Source organism: Molothrus ater, chromosome 6 (assembly GCF_012460135.2).
Source record: "Molothrus ater isolate BHLD 08-10-18 breed brown headed cowbird chromosome 6, BPBGC_Mater_1.1, whole genome shotgun sequence".
Taxonomy (NCBI): Eukaryota; Metazoa; Chordata; class Aves; order Passeriformes; family Icteridae; genus Molothrus; species Molothrus ater.
In genome coordinates this window covers 48,540,780-48,562,015 of record NC_050483.2, presented here as the reverse complement: position 1 = coordinate 48,562,015, position 21,236 = coordinate 48,540,780, and the positions used below count along the sequence as shown (strand labels likewise).

Sequence of the window (21,236 nt, the reverse complement as noted above, 5' to 3'; positions counted from 1 at the left end):
AAGCCAAGTAAGCATCTGGAACAGTTGAACTTCTGACAAATCATTCTTTAGTGACACGATACAGGCTACAGAAGAAAATGCCAGGAAATCTCATTTCTCAAAGTACTTTATTTTGTTTTCTACATGCTTACTGCATAGCAAAAAAAATATATTTACATTATTTAAATTAATGTGATATTAACATAATAACATTTTTATATTTTAATTCTCAGTACCAAATACTCACAAATAACCTCTGTTGCCTCAATAACCTCTGTGGAGTTCATTTTGTCTAAGGGTTGCATGAACAATATGCTCATGGATGAGACAGTATGATAACACTGGATATAACAGAAAGCCTTGCAGTGTTTCATCATAATTGTCCCCATTGCTTCAGACAATAAAAAGGATGAGCAAAAGAAGTATTTATGACATAGGATTATACTGGCTTATCAAAGAAAAACCATGGAAATTGCCTATAAATCATATACAGTGATCTAAATCCCTTAGTCTTTAAATCACATTTGCACACTTATATTTTGTAGTTTAGTTATTTGAAGGTTTAATACAAATTTCCCATTTTAAATGAACTTTATTGCTCCATCCAAGCTCTCACGGATAAAGACTATGTAGCTGCCATCTGAGTTTACTCATGTCACCAAACTCCACTTCCCTTGGTAGCTTTAGAAGCTGTAACATTAAGTGCTTTGAAAAGAATGAAGACTGTTAGTTTCAGCATATCTTAGATCATCTTCCACTCAGTTTTGATCAAGGTTCCTAGAGGTTAAAGTGCCTACAGACAATACAGTACACTGTGAGTCTATGTTGTAATCAACTTAGCTCAAAAATACAGTCCAACTGGGGAAAAGCTATCTTGTATTAAAATCTCACAGATTAACTCTATAAATAAAATGTAGGTATTACTAGAATCTGAATACTTGAATACTCTGAGCTTTCAAGACCCCTGTTATCTTCAGTTAGATTTCTAATGTAGTTAGGAGATGCTCTCCTTCATATTCTCAGTTTCTTCTGTTTGTGAGATTATACCAGTTGTGCTGAGATTTTATATATCCATTGAATAACATTAATTATGCTTTGTGAATACTAAAAACCTGAGTCTCTGAGCTGAAGTGTAAGCATGAATATAAGTAGCATTTGCTCACTCAAAAAGAGTAAGTGAATGCTTTCACTCCAAGGTAGAAGGGGTAAAGAATCTTCTTCTACGAAGAAAACTCAGCTAACTTCATGCAGGTGGCTCCAGGTTCCCTTCCACTACGGCTTTACCTTTTTTTCAGCTGCTTTTCATACATACTTGCTCATGTAAATCTGTAATTAACTGGAGCAGTTGCAAAAAGGTACTTCTTGTCAATGAAAAAATCAGATCGTTTCAGATGACTGAAGAGAGAAGTTAAAAGCCTGAAAGATGGACACATCTAAAAATGCATCCTACAGGAGTCACTTAACAGAACTTACTCAAAAGCAAGCCCCTCCCAGATCAAAAACCTTATCTAACACACTATTATGGGCACCATACGTAGCAGCACAATCCTGACAATTGCTTCTGTACTCGGGCTCTGTTTGGAGAATTGTATGTACACCTTAGAAAACATTCCAAGTGATGCATATGCCAAGTATCATTCAGCCATGAAAATGTAAGTAAGCTACGAAATAGAATTCAATCACAAAAAACATCCAGTAACACTAGAAGCAGGTCTCTTTATGGAATTTCCACTAAGATCAAATGACACTTTTCCCTCACTTAATGAACACTACCACGTGTTAACTCTGTGGACCCATAGCAGATGGATATTAGTGGAGACTGACATGTTAGAAGGCTTTCTTCCTTTAAGGATTTCCTAAAATTATTCTATTGGGGTAATGACAAAACAGACTTTTTCCTTGGGTATTCGCTTGAAATGGAAGTTCTTAAAGTGTCCAGGGAGTTTTCCATCTGCACAGACTGTGATTTTCTGCACCTCTTTGTGAACAAGTCCTTGTAGAATTCCACAGCCTTCTTCTGGAAGTTTTTCCCAACAATCACGTACAAGACGGGGTTCAGGCAGCTGTTGCTGAAGGAGCAGTATGTGGCTATCTGGGTCAGTATGTCATTGATCTCCTCCAGGCACCTGAGAGTGGGTGAGAAGTAACGGATTGTGTCGATGAATGTGCTGATCTGGAATGGAAGCCAGCAAATGATGAACAGCAGGAGCACAGCAAAGACCAGCATGGTGGCTCTCCTCTCTGTCTGGACTACCTTCATTTTTCGTAGCTCACTGCTTCGTAAGGCTTTGATGATTTGAAAAGTGCAGTAGGTAATTACACAGACTGGGATCACAAACCCCACAATATTCAGCAAGCAGTTGTTTGTGGGCTCCCAGAAGCTAGCTGGGTAAAGAAGAACACAGGCTGTGATGTTGTACTCTTCAAAATAATGCAAATTTCGAAACACCATTGTAGGTGAACACATGAGCAGCGCACATGTCCAAATTACAAAACAATTCCATTTGGCACAGACGGTTCGTCTCATCCGTCCAAGGGACATGGTTTTCACCAAGGCCAGGTAGCGGTCAATGCTCACTAGTGTCAGGAAATAGACGCTAGAATATAAGTTCATGGAACTCATAATGTTGACGGCTTTACAGAGAAACTGGCCAAAAGGCCAATGAAATTTATTAGAAATATTAATGGCCCAGAAAGGTAAAGTACAGACCAACATTAGGTCAGCAAATGCCATGTTTGCTAGGTAAATTTCAGCCACTGTGCAGCTACTCTTGTGGAAACACAGGACGGTGAGCACAAAGGAATTTTCTATTGATCCCAGAATAAATATAAACCAGAGAAATCCAGGCTGAAAATCCTGTAGCCATTTCCACACATCTGCACTAACACATTCATATTGATCTATCTGATGCACTCCTGAATTATTGTGGGAATATTCTGGACTGACTGTGAGCTCCTGGGTAGTCATGTTGTACAGCTGCGTAACATTTTCAGCTGTGATGGAAACCATTTCTGTGAAGAGAAAAATAGATGACATGAGATTGCTGGATCTAGCTCATTGCTGCAAAAGACACAATAAGAAAAGCTGTCTTTTGCTTCTCCTAATGTCCTCGAAGCATAGCTTTTGAACAGGCTTGCAGTTCCCTGGGCTGCTTCTCACAGACACTGGATGTGTCTGTAGAATGTTTTACAGACTGCATTGCTATGGACTGCCTGGACCAATTTTAGGCAAGTAAAACAGAGGGGATGTAGCAACAACAGATATTGTTATGAATGGGTTAACTGAAGAGAATATTTAGAAGCTTTTATTCACTAGAACTGAGCTGCAGCAAGTCTTTGTTAATTCTTTGAGGATGTTCATCATTATTTTGTCTTCTTATCTTTTTATTGCACTAGCCATGGTCTCCTAAAGGACAGATGTACCTTGTGTCTCAGGTTGCTAGTTCTGTGTCACATCCTGCAACATATGACACCCTCCCCTGTAAAGAAAGAATTGACTGGAATTCAGTGGTGCTTCCTCCCCAAAGAACACAATCTATTTTCCATCCTGGCCATCCTGTAAGCCAGGACCTGTCGCAGTCAGCCAGCTTGGGTGCAAGAGCAGAGTCTGAAAACCAGAATACTGTAAACATTCTACAGATCAGAACAGGGAGCTATTGGCAGGCAGAAACGTCAGATGTGTAAATGTTACTAGAACCAAACAGAAATTGAGTGCAGCATCACTCACTACTGATAAAATGCTAACTGTGTTTTCTTGTTGTTGTGTTCTTGGATAATGAATGCTGAGGTATTATTCAAATGCAAGATTGGTTTCCTAGATCTGTACATATAATTCTCTGGACTGAGTCACAGAAATACTGTTTGTCTTGTTTTAGGTCTTTATAATAACCACTGTTTATATTATAATTTGATTGGAAGCTTTTAAAATGTATTTTTAATTAAGACATTTGTCCTATTCAACCAGTAACTTGGCAGTGAAAAGGGATGGATTTGCAGTTCCTGAAAAGATGAGGGTTCTCACTTGTTTTTTAGTTGCTGGAATTGTTGGCTGGTATCAGTGCTTAATATGCGTACAGAAATTTGGCTATTGGTTACAGAATTGATGAAAAATTATGGTCATATTTTGTGTACTTTGTGTTAATAAAACTGTAGCACTTAAACATCTCAAAGCCCAGCTTGTGTGGATGTGAGGGCTGTCACTAACGAATTGCAAACAGCAGTTTCAAGTGTCCCTTTCTTTCTGTGCTGGCACTTTTCACTGTAAAAACACATAGGAAGTGAAATACTAATGGATGGGCAACAAGAGGTCATCTGTGAATAGGGAAGTTCTGTTGCCTGATGCAATTAACAGAAACTGTTTCTTCTCCTGGTAATAGGCTGTGAACCAGCAGAAAAAAATTTAAGTGCATTGTTTTACACTTTGAGGTTGGATATATGTACATATTTAATAAGATGAGCATTAGTAATTCAGAGAGTGGTCATAAAGGTCATGTTGGCTTTTTCTGGGATTTTCCCTCATTACATTAATTTACAGAATTTAATTTACAACAAATAGCAGCTCCAAAACTGCACATTGATTTATCTGTATTTTCTCTGCAATTAATCTCCTTCAGATTCTGGTTTTAGAAGGGAAAGAGCTAGAATACTTTAAAATAAGTTAGTTATATCATATTACTATGGTCTAGGAACAGTGTGCAGGGACTAGTTAGGATGTCACCAAGTCCATCACATGGGGCTTCTGGCAACCTTCCTCCTTGGTCCTTAGCTCAAGTCTTTCCATAATGCATGGCTAGAAATAGAGGAGTGAACAGGGTAAAATGTGCTAATTATCAATTTACAAACACTAATGTTTAGGGTTAAAATTATGTACTAGATGCTATTCTATATCGCACAGGACACTCATTTCAAGTATGTGATTGCTGAATAAATTATGATTGACAAAGCCACAGCTTACAGAAGGCAGTGATTTGCTGTTTTCTTGTCATATTTTAGTGAAAATAAATGTGATCCTTTCACACATTCTCTACAAATACTTTATGTGCAATGCAAGACAAGCCTAATACCTCAGCAGGGACTTTCAGTAAGATTTCATGTGGCAGTCTTGATTGAAATACTGCCCAGCTGAACTAATCTATCATTATTGATTCTGAGAGACCCCTGTGTGGGCTAAATTTGAACCTGATGGAGTTCCCATCCTGTTGTGAGTTACCTCCTCCTTGGCAGTCTATAAAACCCACTGTCAGTCATTATCTAACGTTGTTCTGGAGTATTTTTTTTAATAGCATTTGGAACAAAAGGTTTTGATGGAGGGTGTTTCAGGGTGCCCTGTGTGGGAGAAAGTCATGGCCTGGAAGTGCTGGTGGCAACCAGCCTTGTGCCTCTGGCAGACACTGCCCCCAAGGCAAGAGGACTTTGGGGTTGGCTCATGGGTGTTCTTTGGGTGTTCTTGGCAAGATCCTGCCAATGCTGCAAACCAGGAATCCTTGCAGAGGGACTGGGAAGAAGGGGTTAATCAACTGTTGGATTGTCATTACAGGCAGGTGGAGAAGGACTCCAAAAAGGTGGTGGTGACCAGTGCCACAGCCTGAAACTCTGAGGGCTGGGCACACACCAGGGCACCTTGGTGTCTCCTGCCAAACTCCCGATATGTCCTGCTGTTCAAGGACTGACCCACACATACAGCACTGGAGGGAGACACCAGAAGACAGGCATGAGTTGATCAGCAAGCCAAGGAGAACACCTGGAGTGCAGCAGAGTGGTTAATCCTAGAAGGTGGAAGGAAAATATTACAGCAATACATGCTGGGGCTATGGGAGTTCCTGAAAGAAAAGGAGGGGAATATGTTGAATTGGAACAAAAAGCCCTCAAAGGATCAAGAGATATGAGCTAAGGAATGGAAGGATAGGGGAAAAATGGTCAGAGCTCAGTTAATGCTGCTGCTGGGTTAATGCAAGCTCTGGCACAGCTTTACTCCCCAGATAGGTTATGCTGCTTCAGGTGAATGTTTTTCACCATCTCTTTTGGGTCTGAATGAAGCCCTACAGCTCCTGAACTCATGACTCTCTTTGTATTGCCACTGGTGCTAATCTTTCCTTGTGTTATGCTAAACATTTCCATACAGTGAATAACTAATGTCTCATGATGGTCTTAGTCATGTCTTATACAAGGACAAGTTCTGAAATGTGTAATGAGTTCAGGTTATTCCAATGTCACCTGCACTAATTACTCTGGGGGAGTAAGAGAGAGACTGTGTAACATATTTTACAGCTGTTGTGACTTTGCTGATTACATGTTTTGCAGAAACAAGGTGTGAAATTTGTAATTAGTATATTCTGAGATTGTCATAATATTAACCTTGCTAATTTAGTTCTCAAATAGAAGAGGTGGAGCCTGAAACAGATAAATGTTGTTATGGTGTTAACTGCTAAAATGTTGTTTGCTGGAACAAAAGAGAGAATATTAAAAAGCACAGTCGCCATGTTTTCCTACACAGTCTAATTTGCAAGGACAAAGGATAGAATTGGCTCAAGGCCTCACTAGTCTTCTCCAAATGAGGAATTTCTGTGATGGATGATCATTCATGATGAAAGTTGCCTAGAAAGCAGCCTTATTTTCATTTTATTTCAGGAATTTCTTAGCAAGGCCATGTGAAGGATAGGTACGACACCCAGACTGTAGCATCCCTAGCAGAATTTTACAACTACATGGTTTGCTTTAAGTGCTGTCAGTGGCCAAAAGTGTTTTCAGAGACATACAGCTGGCTTGCCACACATCCATACAGCTCCATGTACAGCTGGGGGCCAGTGCCACAGAGGAGAGGAAAAGCTGGGAGCAAAAATATGGGTTTGAATGGATGGCTGCAAGCTGAGAGGCACTGGCTGACTTCTGACATGGTGATATTTTAGAAGATATATTAGCTGCAGAAAGAAACAGCAAGGGCTGCCCCAGCCTCTCCTCTGACTCTGTTTCTCTGCAGAGCCCAGCCTGCTTTGACACTGTATTTTTTTGTGTGAGTTTGTCCTCCTGAAGATCTCTGAGCCCAGCTTGGGCAGCCAAGTGTCCCTGGTGGTGCCTATTTGCCAGGCTTTTCTTCTTCATGGTAATAGAAAAGCTGCAGTCAATGTAACACAGGAGCTGCCAGAGCCATGAGAGGAAAAAGGGGTATTTACCTGACAGATCTGCTGAAATGGGAAATAGCAGGAGTTCAAAAGCTGCTGTAGGTAAGGGAGGTCATCTGCAGAGTGGTCTGTGCAAGGAAGCCTGGAAGTCCTGCTGACTCCATGCAGGTACCACTGCTGCTCTAAGGAGCCTGGAGTGTAAACCTGACAGACCCAGTGCCTTGTTAGAGGCTGGAGTGATGTCCCTAAACGGCCTCGTTTGTGAACAGCAGACAGGAATTTGCTGGCCAAGGAGAGAGAAGTTTAATTTTAACAGCTTTGGAGGATTTGGTTCCTGGACAATGTCTATTTGTGAGGAAAAGGAGGTTTTTGTTTTGTAATAGATTATAACAAAACAATCTCAATGCATTTCTCCTCCAGCCATACTGACAGGTCTGACAGGCCTGAATGTGATGGGATGGCATAAGCAGAGTCATTGCTCAGCAAGAAGCCAGAGGTGTGCTGGAAGATTGAGCTTCAGCGGTGGACTCTTACATTCAGAACTTAGTATCAACAAAAATACAGGAAACCCACACTGTTTATAAATTCTGTGCCTTCTCCATAAGGTTTACTTTCAAAGCTTCTATTTCAACCTGATCTTCTTGCAACCTTTACTCCTGGAAAAAATCTCCTTTGTCATCTATCCCCAGTTCACAGAGATTCTTGTTTCCACCTAATCCAAGCCCAATGGGACTGCTCATATCCCTTTCTTTGGCCTCAGAATGGGTTAGCTTTTTATCTTTACTTGGACGAATATTGGAAGGTAAAATTAAACCACTCTTTAGCATCTCTGAAACATGTTCTGAAACATTCTCTGAATGTCCTTTTAATTCTGTCTTTCTGTGGAGGCATTACTTATTTTGGAGAGGTAGAGGAAATGTGGGAAACATTCCTAAAATGTTCTGCTTTTACAGATCCCACAATATTAATTTTTAATTTCCAATCTTTGTAAAATGAATCTCTAATGGGCTTTACTACATTTGGGGTTGTAGATCAGGGGACATTTTCTGTGGCAGTGTTAACTTAAAGGTTTCCTGCTTTTCATTTACTCTTCACTGTCCCTTTTACCTTACTGCTGCCCTTGCAGATCATGAAGCTTCATGTTGAACCAGATTCAGGAACTTGCCTGGGACAAAAATAACCTTGTAAAAGAAAAAATTCTTTTTAACACAAATCAGCTCCATAGTTTGCCAGAAAATTAATGCAGTAAAGAAAATATACAGAGGAGCTACCTCTCAAAAGTGTAATTTTTAGATATTATTTGTTGTGTAAGCTTGAAACACACCATGGAAAGAAACGATTGCTCTGCAGTTACCATTAAAGGTATCTACAACAGCTACGTTAGGAAAAATGGGGGGAAAAAGTTGTTCTGTTAAAGTAGTTATTTCAATAACAATGAAACTAAGGTGAGAAGAGGCTACTAATTTTTCTCCCTGTGTGGGAGATGAAGCTACTCAATTCCAGCAAAAGAAAGGTGTGGAAAGAGCAGAAGTCTAATCAAGTGCAATGCATAAGATATTTTTTATATATAACTTTTATGCAAAGCACTTTGCATAATATATGTTTTTCCCAGTGGAAATCTAGAATATTCTTTATTTTAAATTCTCCAGAGTTACAATTTCCTAAAAAGAATCCTGTACTTTTTAGCTTTAGAAATCTTGTACATTATTTTTCAATAAATTGGGTGATTCACATGCCTGTATATCAGGAGGCCACAAGCCTACTAAATAATGTTGGTTGAGATATTTATCTTTATGAAGCTATTTTCAGTTAGTATAGCTACTTAAATAAATATTGAATCTGAATCTTCCATCTTTGGAAATATCATCAGTTTTGAGGTTTACAGTATCAATCTCACAACTCCTTCTCCCCTTCCTTGTGAATATTTGCTGCTCTTCTCTTTAATTCTTCAGGATCTGATCTTCCTGGACCTGCCTTAGACTTAATGTGACTCTGCTCCACAGCCTGGTGTCCCTGACCCAAGATGATAACTTTCTGACTCTAACAGCAAAGCACATAAGTCTTACGCAACACAAGTCACAGCTGGATCTACACCTTTTCTGTGTGTATACAGTGTGTTTGTTCAAAATGTTTTCACAACTGATAAGGAAAATATTCAAACAGGAAAAAACTGACCACAGGCTGGCTCTGCAAGGCTGAAGGTTATTTTGGTTTGTTCCTTTTGGCATTTCCCATATGAGAACAGGTAAGGTTAATCATGAGTGCTCATTGTCCAGAGCTCAGCCAACAACTAGCATTTAGGTTAGTTTCAGGAGAGTGAGAAATCTAGGAGGTGCAGTAGGAGTGGGACTGCAAAAGCACTGCAGGAATGAAGAGCAGTCATCCACATGAATTCATCCTTGACAACATTTTCATGGGAGCCATGCAGGGGGTAAAATTCAGCCCATGTTCAGGTTAGGGCTAGGGGAGTGACCGGCCATGTCTGCTCTTTCAGAGATAGGGTGAGCCCTGTCAGGCCCATGCATGTGTTTATCATGCTTCTGACATTGAGTTTTATCAGTTCTCTGTGTTTCCCCATGTATGTGATATTGGGTCAGCCTACTTTTGCATACTGCTGTCTTGAAATTTGCAGTTAGCATTTGCTTTCAGAAAGCTCTGAGCATAACACTGAGCTTAAGGTCTGCAGCCATGTCTGACTTGTGATCTTATGGGTTTTGTTTACTTGATTTTCATATTTGGTCAAAATGGTGGTTTGTATTTTCCATTGTTAGCTGGAAGGCCTCCTGCAAGCAAGAGCTATGATCAGATTGTGGTTTGCTAACATTTTTAGGATTTGCAGAATTTATCCTTGACATAGGTTCTGTTGCTGAGAAGATGATGTATTTATTAACATAATTCATTCCTGTTCCTAGCTGGTTCACTGCCTAGCTTGATAATATCTCCCCCAGTGCTTGTAAGCCAAACTGCACATTTGTACAGTGAGAGAAGCAGAAGCAGCCAAAGCAGTGCTTGGAGTAAAAGCAACATGCCTTGGCCTTAGGAACCTCACAGGGCTCCCTGCTGGGTGTCATAACTGCTGGGAAACTCTGTCTTGTCCTCTCCTGCACTCATGGTGTCTGACAAAGCTTGCACAAATTAAGTGTAGTACAAAGACAAATAAGGGACTATAAACTTCCTGAGTTTTATAATATGTCATGTAGATTTACCAAGTTGGAACAATGTTAAAGGTGGTTGTATCTAATCCCCTGAGCTCTGCAGACACCACAAGAATTCACTGCTGTAGACAAGGGATTGCTGTACCCCATCACCATTAAAAAATTAGGTGCTTAACACACTAGCATTGTGAGACCAATTTAATATCTACTGCAGAAGTCTGATACCATGTGAAATGGCTGGTCTGATAGTATCAAACAGTACAATGTGCCTCTCAAAAGGCAGACAATACCCTCAGCCCAGTGAATAGCTAAGGTATCCAGTAATAAAGAAATGAAATGTTAGTGATCGTATCAAGAGTAGGTTGTGCACTTAGATTATATTTCTTTCTTAAAGTGAGAATTTCCTGCTTGAGAAAGCAGTCTTTCTAAAGAAAACCAGATAGCTCAAACCTTTTGCAGGAACCAGGCTAAAACCAGCTAAACTGGAAAAGAAAAAGGAGAATTTTCACCTGGCTGATGACAACTTTTGGGACATGGGCTGGATGAGCTGAGCTGTTTCTAGTGTGGGTTCTTGACACTGGTCTTGGGGTTCATCTAGTGTAGTTACAGTCTTGATCTCAGTTTGAAAGACAGGAGAGCACTGATGAACCATGCCAGTGACATAAATTTCTTGATATCTTCATTACAGAGAACGATAGGAATATCCTACAGAGAGAAGTGGACGATATTAATAAAGTCTCAGAGGTGGAATGGTAAGAGGAAAAGGCTGTAAGTCTTGAAGCATATCAGTTCCCCAAGAATATTAGTTAGTGATGCTCTTTTATTTGCCTTGCTGTAGTGGAGGCACAGAAGAGCTGTTCAGCAGTGCACAAACCCCCACCCAAGGCTCCCTCCCTGATGTGCACGTGGATGTCCTTAAAGCTTTTGCTCTTTGATGCATTACTCCCACCAGACCTCTTCAGCTCAGTTTAGTCACCCCTTTTTCTTAGCAATTGAAGTACTGCTCTTTTCCCTGGGTAACAGCATTAGGTTCTCATGACCATGTAAAATGTGAAGGTCTAATGGCCTAATAGTATTTTTCAGTATTGGTCCCCCTGAGCATTAAATATTTAATGGAGAGATTTGCCTTTAATATGAACTGGCTCTGTGCCCTGAAAGCACTTTACTTCTAGCACCTTGAGGACATTTTGGCAGCCATTCCTTGAGGACATTTTGGCAGCCATTTAGGAAAAAAGAAGAGATTTGCTCTCTTGAGTGCCTCCAGTCACTATAATATTTACGCTGTTGTCATGTATTTGCAATAATGCAGCATTTCCTGCATATTTTCACCTCTCTGTCACAGGTGTGGCCTTTGAGGAAAGCCCAAGTGTCTCCAACAGCAAAGAGCTCCCAAAGAAGCTCACAGCATGTGTGGCTGACTGGCTGCTGTTGCAAAGTCTAATAATGATTTCTTTAACAACTACTGCTTTCCTCATTTCTTATCATACAGGTAACTGATGATTTCACTCTGCTGTAATTAGCAAAAACATAAAAGACATTTTAACCTGTCACATTATATCTGAAAACCACATTTGCAATGACACAGTCATCCCTTCCAGCAGCTGGACATGTCTCAGTCACAGCTGCTGTTTCCATGGCTGAGCCACACACTGATGGCTCTGTGCAAGCAGTGCAGTCCTCAGCACAGAAGGCACCACAGGCAGAACCTGTCCTCCTTCTGAGTCAGTAATAATGCCTTGTGTTTCCTAAATGCCTTTCACCACAGGGATATATGGATGGCTTCACTGACTAATGGCTCAGTTTCCAAACAGCACTTCAGGCTCTGACAACAACAGAACAGGGTAGAAAGTATCTAACTACAACTATGTAATGCTTAGGTGAAATTACAGCTTTAATTTTGAACAGGTGAAATTCAGAAGAGATGCTATTTACCCAGTTTGTTCAGGTTAGTATCTCTAATTCATGGATTTCTGAAGATGGTCCCAGTTTAATTTAGAACTTCTGACAACAGCTACAGTAAACTACAAACTCAGATTTCAGCCTCCTGAATAGGTTTTCTTGTGGTTCATCACAGGGAATGGTCTCTAGCATCGCTGATTTGTGTCATGGAAGCAATATAAATGTGAAACGGTACTCATTGTCTAAATAACAGGTTGTCATTATTAAAGAACTTTAGGGTTTTGTTTATTTATTTTAAATTTCATATTCTTTTAAAAATTAAAATCAGAGTGTGGCAGTGCAAGCAACAGTGAGTTGCCTTCTCAAGGAGAAGCCTAGTCTGTAATGTGCTTCCCTTCCTAAATGATAAACTTCAGAAAGCCATTTTGCCTTGTCCTTCCTAGGTCAAACACATCCTCCCATGTTGTTGTTTCTTGAGCAGCTGGGACAGTCATTTCATATTATTTTCGTGTATCTGCTCCTCACTTTGCCAGTACATTAAGTATTTGCAAAGAAAAAGAGGTCAGTTTTCAGATAGCTTAGTTAGAAATCCTCATACTCTACATATTGTAGAGAAAAGCTCAAAACCACATGTACCTGTTAGAAATGGTGTGTAATTCCCACTGTAGTGAACTTCAAACTGTATTGTATTTATTGTAATTATTTTGATAGTAATAGCAGATAAAAATTAGATATAATCCAGATGGAGCCTATTTGTCTACTGAAAACCCAGGGGAACTCTAATGACAACAGTCCTTTAATGGGAATACACCCTATCTCTATTAGAACTTAAGTGTTCAAATACATGCTGAGAGGGATTTGGTGATTGAACTGTACAAATATGGATATGACTTTCAACACTGAGAGATCTAGAACACTTCTCCAGCTAAGAAGTAGTATAATTTACAATGCTGATTTACAACAAGCAGTGTCTGGATTACCATTTTAATTTTGCCTTTTTATGCTTTGCCAGTATTAAAATTAAATTGTGTATTAATTTATTGTTATCCCTTTGTTAGCAACAGGAGATGACAGAGCCCTGCTGGAACCTGGTGCAGACAGTTTGTTTTTCACTCTGCATATACAGGTTCTGAGCACTGGTGTTTACAAAGAAGATACGTCCTATCTGCTCTTTCCAGAATGTCAGACCCAACAAAAAACCACAGGGTAACAATTTAGTTAGACAGACAGATTCCCTTAGTATATGCCACAGCTCCTTCAAAGAACTATTGTACCCAAAGCTAACAAAAAAAATAAAGTTTAATGTCTTTGACACAGACAGTGGGACCAAACACACTTGCTGATCCCTCAGCAAACTTGACGTTGACCCAAGCTGTGTGATGCAGGTGACTGACACACTGGAGGGGAGGGAAGCCATCCAGAGGGAAGGAATTCCACCCAGAAGGAAGGGATGCTTGAGAGGTGAGCCTACACAAACTTCAGGAGGTTCAACAAGCCAAGGTGGGGCAACCCCTGATATTAACACAAGCTGGGATGGAGAGTAGCCCGGCCAAGGAGGACTTCTGATGGATGAAAGGTTGGACACGAGCCATCAATGTTCACCTGCAGCCCAGAAAGCCAATTGTGTTCCAGCCTGCATCCAAAGCAGAGTGGCCAGCAGGGTCAGGGAGGGGGTTCTGCCCCTCTGCTCTGCTACAGTTGCTAGATCATCTTTTCTGGTGAGTGTTTTTTTGACTATCAAAACAGAGAATTTCTGAAGAAACTGATTTTAAAAGAAAGATTTTTCACAAAAGATTTAGGTAACATAACAGAAAATGTTTTAAAGATGTCATTCTTGTCTTGAACAAAGGAGAAGATGTACTGACTGCTCACAGTTTAGCAGGTGACCCAGATCCAGTCTTGCTCTCTCTGGCCAACTGTGAGTTTAATATCTTTACAAAGTGGAGTAGTTCCAAAAAAAGAAAAAAACTAGGGACTGCAAGAGCACAATTCACTACAGTTTATCCCTCAGGCACTTGCTTTAGAAGGAAGATGCTTCTTTCAAAATCCCTTATCAGTGCTCCCCATTCCCAGGCAGATTTACCCTCTGTGTGTGTATTTCTTCCGTGGTTTGTTTTCTTGCTTTTGTTAAAAATGTCAAGACCCTTCACCAATTTTTCTCTGGAACAGAAATGTTGTCTTCTGACCAGCTTTGTTAATTTTGGAAAATACCCTGATTTAAGTTAAGCACATCACCGTTGCCCTTGTGACCCATGACTTTTGTCAGCACTGCAGAAAGAGCTCTGTGTGGAATTGTGCGCGGCAGTTTTGTGCAGCAGGTGGGGAAGGCTCAGGGCAGGATGTCAGGGCAGGAACAATCGAGGGGAAACGAGGGGATGTGAGCTCTGGAAGTGAACATAACCCCGCTAAAGGAAGCAAAGGAGAAGTGCTGTGTTGGGAAGGAAGCAAGGATGAAAAAGGAGAAATATAAACGTTGAAATGGAAGAAAGGAAAGAAGGGGAAAGAGGGTTTAATTTCCCAAGAGGGGAAAGAGCTCCAAACCAAACACTGAATAAGGATTCTTGCCTAAGTTGGGTACATGCCAGGGGTTTTAATTTAAAAAATTAGAAAACTTAGATAGTTTACACAGTCTGGACCCATATTTTACCCAGCTTCAGAATAGTGCAAAATCTGAAATTGTTTGATTCTTGTATTTAAAATCAAACTTTTCTGTGATTTTTAAAAGTTGTTTGACCAGAGTACATTTATTCTAAGGCAAACTTCATTAATATATTACACTGAACCCTTTTTCGAATCCAGAAACAAGTGTGTAGTGGAAACAATTTAACCTGTCTGTAGAAATACATGAGGCAAAGAGTAGAAGATTGGAACTCCAGATGTCTCATACTGAACAGTTATGAGCTGTAGCATGATTTAAATGCCAATTTGTAGACTACATTTCTTGTAGAAGAAAATTAATTGTTGTTTTCATTTCAAAAAAAGACTGTTCCCAAAGCATTGCAGGAAATACTTATACAAAACTGACTCCACTTTGTTACTTCTACTTCCTTCTATTTCTGGGAAATGTCCCTTTTGCTGACCCAGCTGACTGGAATTTATGAGCTATAAGGTGACCATTCTAAAAAAAAAAAGTTTTCCAGAAGAAAGATTTAATCAGAAGGTGAGTTGTCTTATGTGACTTGCCTCCACATGCTGTTTTTTAAAAAAATGTGTATGTTATAAATTAAAACTTCTGATGCCAATATCCCAGCCATTCATGAACTGCATTCATGTCTGATTCATTATGACTGCTTTGGTCAGATGGCACTAGTATTATTTTGAAAATGAACTTGCAACTTGCAGAGGAGAAGCAAAAAATACATGTATGGAGGAAGTTCTTGAGTTTTAAACTGGTTCCCTTGTTCTGGTAAATAGCTATTCCAAATTCTTTATCTTATTTGAATTTGCTATTTACTGTAATTCTCTACACAGATTACAGGCTTGGAAGCAGATAACTGCTTTTTCTTATTTATCTGCCCACGAGGGATAGTCCCAGTTCCTCATGACTTGGAAATTCTGACATTAACTGAGAGAAGAAAAAAAGATCCTTACCCAGGCAAAGGAAAATAAATTTAAAAATGCAGCTGGTGTCTTGATCCTAATAGATGCCCACATCAGAAATGTCTGATAAAAATATTTGACGGTTGTTTTGTGCAATGTAAAAATGTGGGAGGAAAGTTATGGAGGTTCCATCCATGTAGGATCATCCCCTAGCAATGGGAAAGTTATGGAGGTTCCATCCATGTAGGATCATCCCCTAGCAATGGGCTGCATGGATATGCAAAGGAACATGTATTTTATTTCCCTGGCAAGATTGTCATAATTTTAAATATGTTTTTGTGAGTGTATATATATATATATGTCTGTGTGTGTACAGAGAGAGAGGGGAGAGAATTTCCCCAAAGTGGACACTTCATGGTCCCCTTCAGTGCCTCACACCTTTTGCCTGGTCTTTTGCTGTTTACTCAGGGAGAAAGTGGCTTGTGTGCACTCCCAGCACTATCAGGACTGGGCACAGGAAACTTTTCTAGGTGATGCCAAGGTGAACAGCCATCTGCAAGCTGGTCTTGAACAGGTAAAACAGGATTCTGCGTGAGGAGCACATGGAGGGCTCCCAGACTACACACAGTGTCAGGTGGGTTTGTGTTAGATGACTCAGTCTGAAGAAATAAAGAAAAAATTCATCCTTGAGCTCAGGTATCAGACTGAGATGAGACTGTTATGATAAAGTGCCTGATGAGACTGGGCTGATTGCAAGATCCATTGTCTGAATTCAGTGTTGAACTGAAGCTGTACAGTTACAAAGGCTAGAATTTGACTCGGAGCATATTAAGTGTCCCAGAGCTAGGTTTATCTGCTGTGGTAAGTAAAGGAACATGTATGGCATACATTTCTTTGTAATCTCCTAATTTCACAGATAGGACAATCAGCCTTTCACAGACCTTTCCCTCTGAAGACCGAGGCCAGGACAAGAGGATGTGTCAATGATATGTTTGTTAAGCAGGCTACCAGTGAGCAAGTCACTCAGATCTGCCGATATATTCATAACACCTTATCTTCTATAATCTGTCATTACTCTGCTGATGCTGATTTGGAGGGCACTGCAAGCATTCAGTCCAGCTGAGGATCTAGCCTGTGTAGTTACTTGTGTCTCTTTTTTCTCTGCCTCCATCTGCTTGTTTTCTTGGGGAGCTGTTTGTGCTGTCTAGCAGGTCGGACCAGGAGCACAGCTCTGGAGATGCTGCCATTCTGTCTGTGTTGCACTGATGGCCAGAGGCTTTGGGCATCATCAGTGTGCAAAAGTCTTGCAAGCACGGGGACAGGCTGTGCCTCAAGGAACTTCTAATCTAAGCAGAGTCCAAATATAAGTCAGAGTGTAGAATATGACTTATTCTAGGGAAAGGCTGCTGCAGAATGAGATGAGAGGTACATGCAGAGCTGAGCCAAAATCTAACAACAAGTACTGCAATATTTCTGTTGTCCTACTTACTTGTTTAAGGATTAGGTCTCAATTTGAATTATGAAGACTTAACAGTTGTTTTTTATAAAAATGCTCAGGATACCTGATGAAACACTTCCAGTTTGTTGGCCTGCTCACTACCTGTAGGGAGTTTGTCCTTCACATCAGGAAAGAGACACTTGCTGTGCTCCGTGTGTGTGGGTGGAGGGACCTGCTGTCCTTCTTTGGTAACCCAGGACACTTCAGAGCAGCAGCCCTTCAGTCAGTCAGACAGCTGATAGGAAATCTCACAACCATGGCAAAGGGACAGAACACCTCCACACTGGGTGTGGTCCCAAAGGGCTTATTCCTTTCTGCCAAGGCACGAACACTGCAGGAGGAAAAGCATCTATGACCAGTTCTGCCTCTGGGCATGCATGCATAAATCTTGTTTAAAAGACCTGGCTCTCTACCATGGATCACTCACTTTTTGGTGGCATTTAACTGCAATCTCAGATAAAATGAATGGGAAAATGGATTTCTATATTTTGACAGCTCCCTTCTCTGCAAATTAACCATCATCTGAACTGTGTCTTTGCAATATTATCACCATTCTGGGATACCTTAGTGTGCAAAGCTACTGAATTTGCAAATCTGGATGATCAGATCTGTTTGCAGGGGTCACACAAACCAACCCAACCTTGCTGAATCAAGTTGAAGAGTTAATATTTAGGGGACTTAAATATAGCACAGCCACAAAAGTAAGTCAAATCCATCCTTTCAGAGAACATTAGAAGTTCTGAAATATTTTGGTGAAGTTTTATATAGCAGCTTTGCCACAGCATCTGCACGCTTTGGATTTGCCAATTATCAGACTGAAGATGAGTCCTTTAAGCTGGCAACTTTGCTCCTTGTGTTTCTCTGGTCTATATGTAATTTGTGCCTGTTCTCCAACATTGAACTCCTACATGGGGTGTTGGACCATGACCAGAGTCCCTCAGTCCCAGCTCATTAGCTTCACTTCTAAGTAAACGAGGTGTCACCACTGTGGTGATCACAAGCAGTTACAGCTGGATCTGTGTGAAGCCAACCTGTGGGGCACAAATTTCAAGTGCTGCTCTCGCCCTCTGTGTTTTCCCCCTGCCTTGGGGCTGGCCCAGGACCGGGATGCCCTCTCCTCCCTCTGTCCCTGCCCAGGGCACCCAGCTGAGGGCAGAAGCTGCTCCAGCCTGTGCCTGCCACCTGTTTGTGACTCAGCACCCAAAGGCTGCTCCAGGGCGTGATTGCTGAGCAGCTACACATCACTAAAGCCCAGAAAGGGCTGGCAAAGAACAGCTCTTGTCTCCACTTTAAAGTGCCCTGTTCCTTTACAGCTGGGTATCAGCCAGGCAGAGGCAGAACTTTCCATCTCCAAGTATGTAGTGCGCTAAATGCAAGAAGGAAGGAAGATAAGCCTTTTGATAAGGTAGGGGGAACTCAACTGTATGGAGTACTTGAGAGGGAGGTTTAAAAAGACATGAGTGACAAGAGAAGAAGGCTTATGAATAATTTTAAAGAAAAGTGGATGTTTTAGCTAAACAGCATTTTTCTTTGTGGTGTTTTTTTCATTAAGTTTACATTGATTAGCATTGCTAATGAGTTCAGGTGTACTTCTGCAGTTGAATTAGTTACTGAGAGGGACTGTGTTTTGAAAGCAAAGCTCTATTCTCTGATAAGTGTTCCTAGACTTGTAATATGAATTTTTTTTCCTGCTTTGATTTTAAAAACAGTGGAATTTGAGTGCCTAAGAGAGTTTTACACCCTTCTTTTAATGAAAAACAGATTATCAAACACTGGCCATTCTTAAACAATAATTTTTAGGGTATTCATAAAGAACATCCTAAAATTCACCCAAATTCCTATTGTTTTCTGCCTGAGAAAATGCTTGAAATATTAAACAGCTACAAGAATTTTTAAAGCTGTTTTCCTGTGCAAGGATGGGATGCTTATTTCAGGAAGCTCTAACTCAGTAGGAAAGGTGGTTCTTTTGTTAGATTGTCGGTACACAATGTTCAGGTAACTCTGAGTTACTCAATTAATCTTGTTCTTGCATGTACTCAGGGGCCCAATGGAAAATCTGGCAAAGATTTTCTGGAGGTGTCTCTGGTCAGCTATTCCGAAGTCTTTATTAACTTGGGTATATTTATCCCTTCTGTTTGTGTTTTCACTATTCACACTGAAAAAAACCAAATATATTTGGAAGTCTATAAATGAAGCTGGAGTGCTAAGATGCTTCTCTTAATTTTTTTTCTTAATGATTGCACATTACCAGATAAAAGTTATATTCTATCTATATCTATGACTGATATTACTCAACATGCTGATACTTCAATCTTAGAGACTCATATGTGAAAATAGATATTTCTTTTACCTAGATAACTGTCTTCTAGTTTCTAAGAAAATATGTACAGCTGTTTAAGATAAAAGTGTACCCCTGTCTTAGGAGATGGCATCTCTAAGATTACAAACAAAACATTAAAACAAGAATTCTAATGGTTAACTATTTGAACACTTTTGGCTTTATGGTTATTTGCTGTTATTACACTAAGAAGGCTGCTTAGGATACTGAGTAATGGAAAATGAGTAGCCAAAAGTATAGCATATATTTCAACATTTGGTTTTTTCTTTTTTGTTATTCTAATTACAATACCACTACTAAGTTCTCTGTTTTCATCAGCACCTTAAAAGTTAAGCTCCTACTGAATTTTTTTTATTTGCATATATATTTTAAAAATAAACTAATAATGTAGCTTAAATGTCATCCAAAAGCTTTCTCCTCTGTAAAAGTTTCAAAGTTTTAGCTTTGCCATTCAATCAGTGCAGATGAGACAGATTAGCAGTGTAAGGTACACGCACATGCACTTCTACATCTTGCCCAACAAAGTTTACAATCAAAATAATAAACAGAGAAAAAATTATCAGTATGTACAGCAAAGAATTGACTCTGATTTTTCCCTACAATTTTGTAGGTAATTTCTCAGCCAAAACTGAAGTTAGCTGCTTGTACTTTCTGATTCTTTTTGTGAGATGAAAGAAACAGTGCCCAGGGTATGATTACAGACATGAAGTGTCATCTGGATAGGAGAAACACTTACCCTTCAGTACACGGGACAGTATTTGTGGCTAGTGTAGTACCCTGTGGCTTTGATACACTGGGTACTTTGAAATAAAGCATTTTTCTGTAAATATTATAGCTCTGCAAAACCCAACAAATTACAAAATCACATTAGCAAAAATTATTTTTCTGCTCCAATTTTCTGGAACAATAATATCAGCTCATTTGTCACTGAACCAGAAACATATTAAGAATTCAATAAGTGGTTTCCGAGAAGCAACAAACCACACTGAATATGAAAGAGAAGTGAAAAAACATACCTTGACTGAAAATTCACCACTGAGCAGATACAAATGAGTGAAGTGCAACACGTCTCTGGGAACAGCTCCTCTCTCTAGTATGAATGAGTCTAACTTAGGTTTTACTGCCCCTCCCTGAACACAGCAGACTCATCGCTCTGTTGATGACATCATATTCCTGGATTTTCTCCCATACTATATTTTAAAAACAATGTTTATCTACTGTATCCATTATGAGACCAGTGATATTTTAATATGGGTGGCAAACAACACAAACAGAGCTAAGACACTGATGTTCCCCAGCATGTGTATAAAACAGTCATGTGTTTGTACAACAGCTTCCAGAATTGTGCATGAGCATGCACGCACAAACACATGGCTCTTATCCTGATTTGGGGTAATGATGAGAACATTTTTTATTTTACTGGTGTTAGAGCTAAACAAGACAGCTTTCTGGAGGACTTGGATATTTAAAACAAAAAAGATCAAATATATCATTTAAAGTCTAAGATATCTTTTTTTCCATGGGAAAAAATTTACTGTTTGTATTCTGGAAGACACTGCTCTTCCTCTCTGACTACTCAGTCTGCCTAGAACAAGTACAGAATCCAAATACTGCTTAAAGATTTATTGGACAAAAATTTCTTCAAGGCTGTGGATGAAATCTCTATATGAACCAGAATTATAGCCAAACATCAGAGCATACCCTTTTGC

General features: G+C 39.9%; 1 protein-coding gene across 1 annotated transcript; it reads right to left on the bottom strand.

The window, feature by feature from the left end:
- Positions 1 to 1,846: 1,846 nt before the first annotated feature.
- BDKRB2 (bradykinin receptor B2) lies at positions 1,847 to 20,581 on the bottom strand. Its single transcript, XM_036384818.1, has 2 exons — positions 20,544 to 20,581; positions 1,847 to 2,991 (listed from the first exon to the last, which is right to left on the bottom strand). The coding sequence occupies exon 2, from the start codon at positions 2,987 to 2,989 to the stop codon at positions 1,847 to 1,849; it is 1,143 nt and encodes a 380-aa protein (XP_036240711.1). The 5' UTR covers positions 2,990 to 2,991; positions 20,544 to 20,581.
- Positions 20,582 to 21,236: the final 655 nt, after the last annotated feature.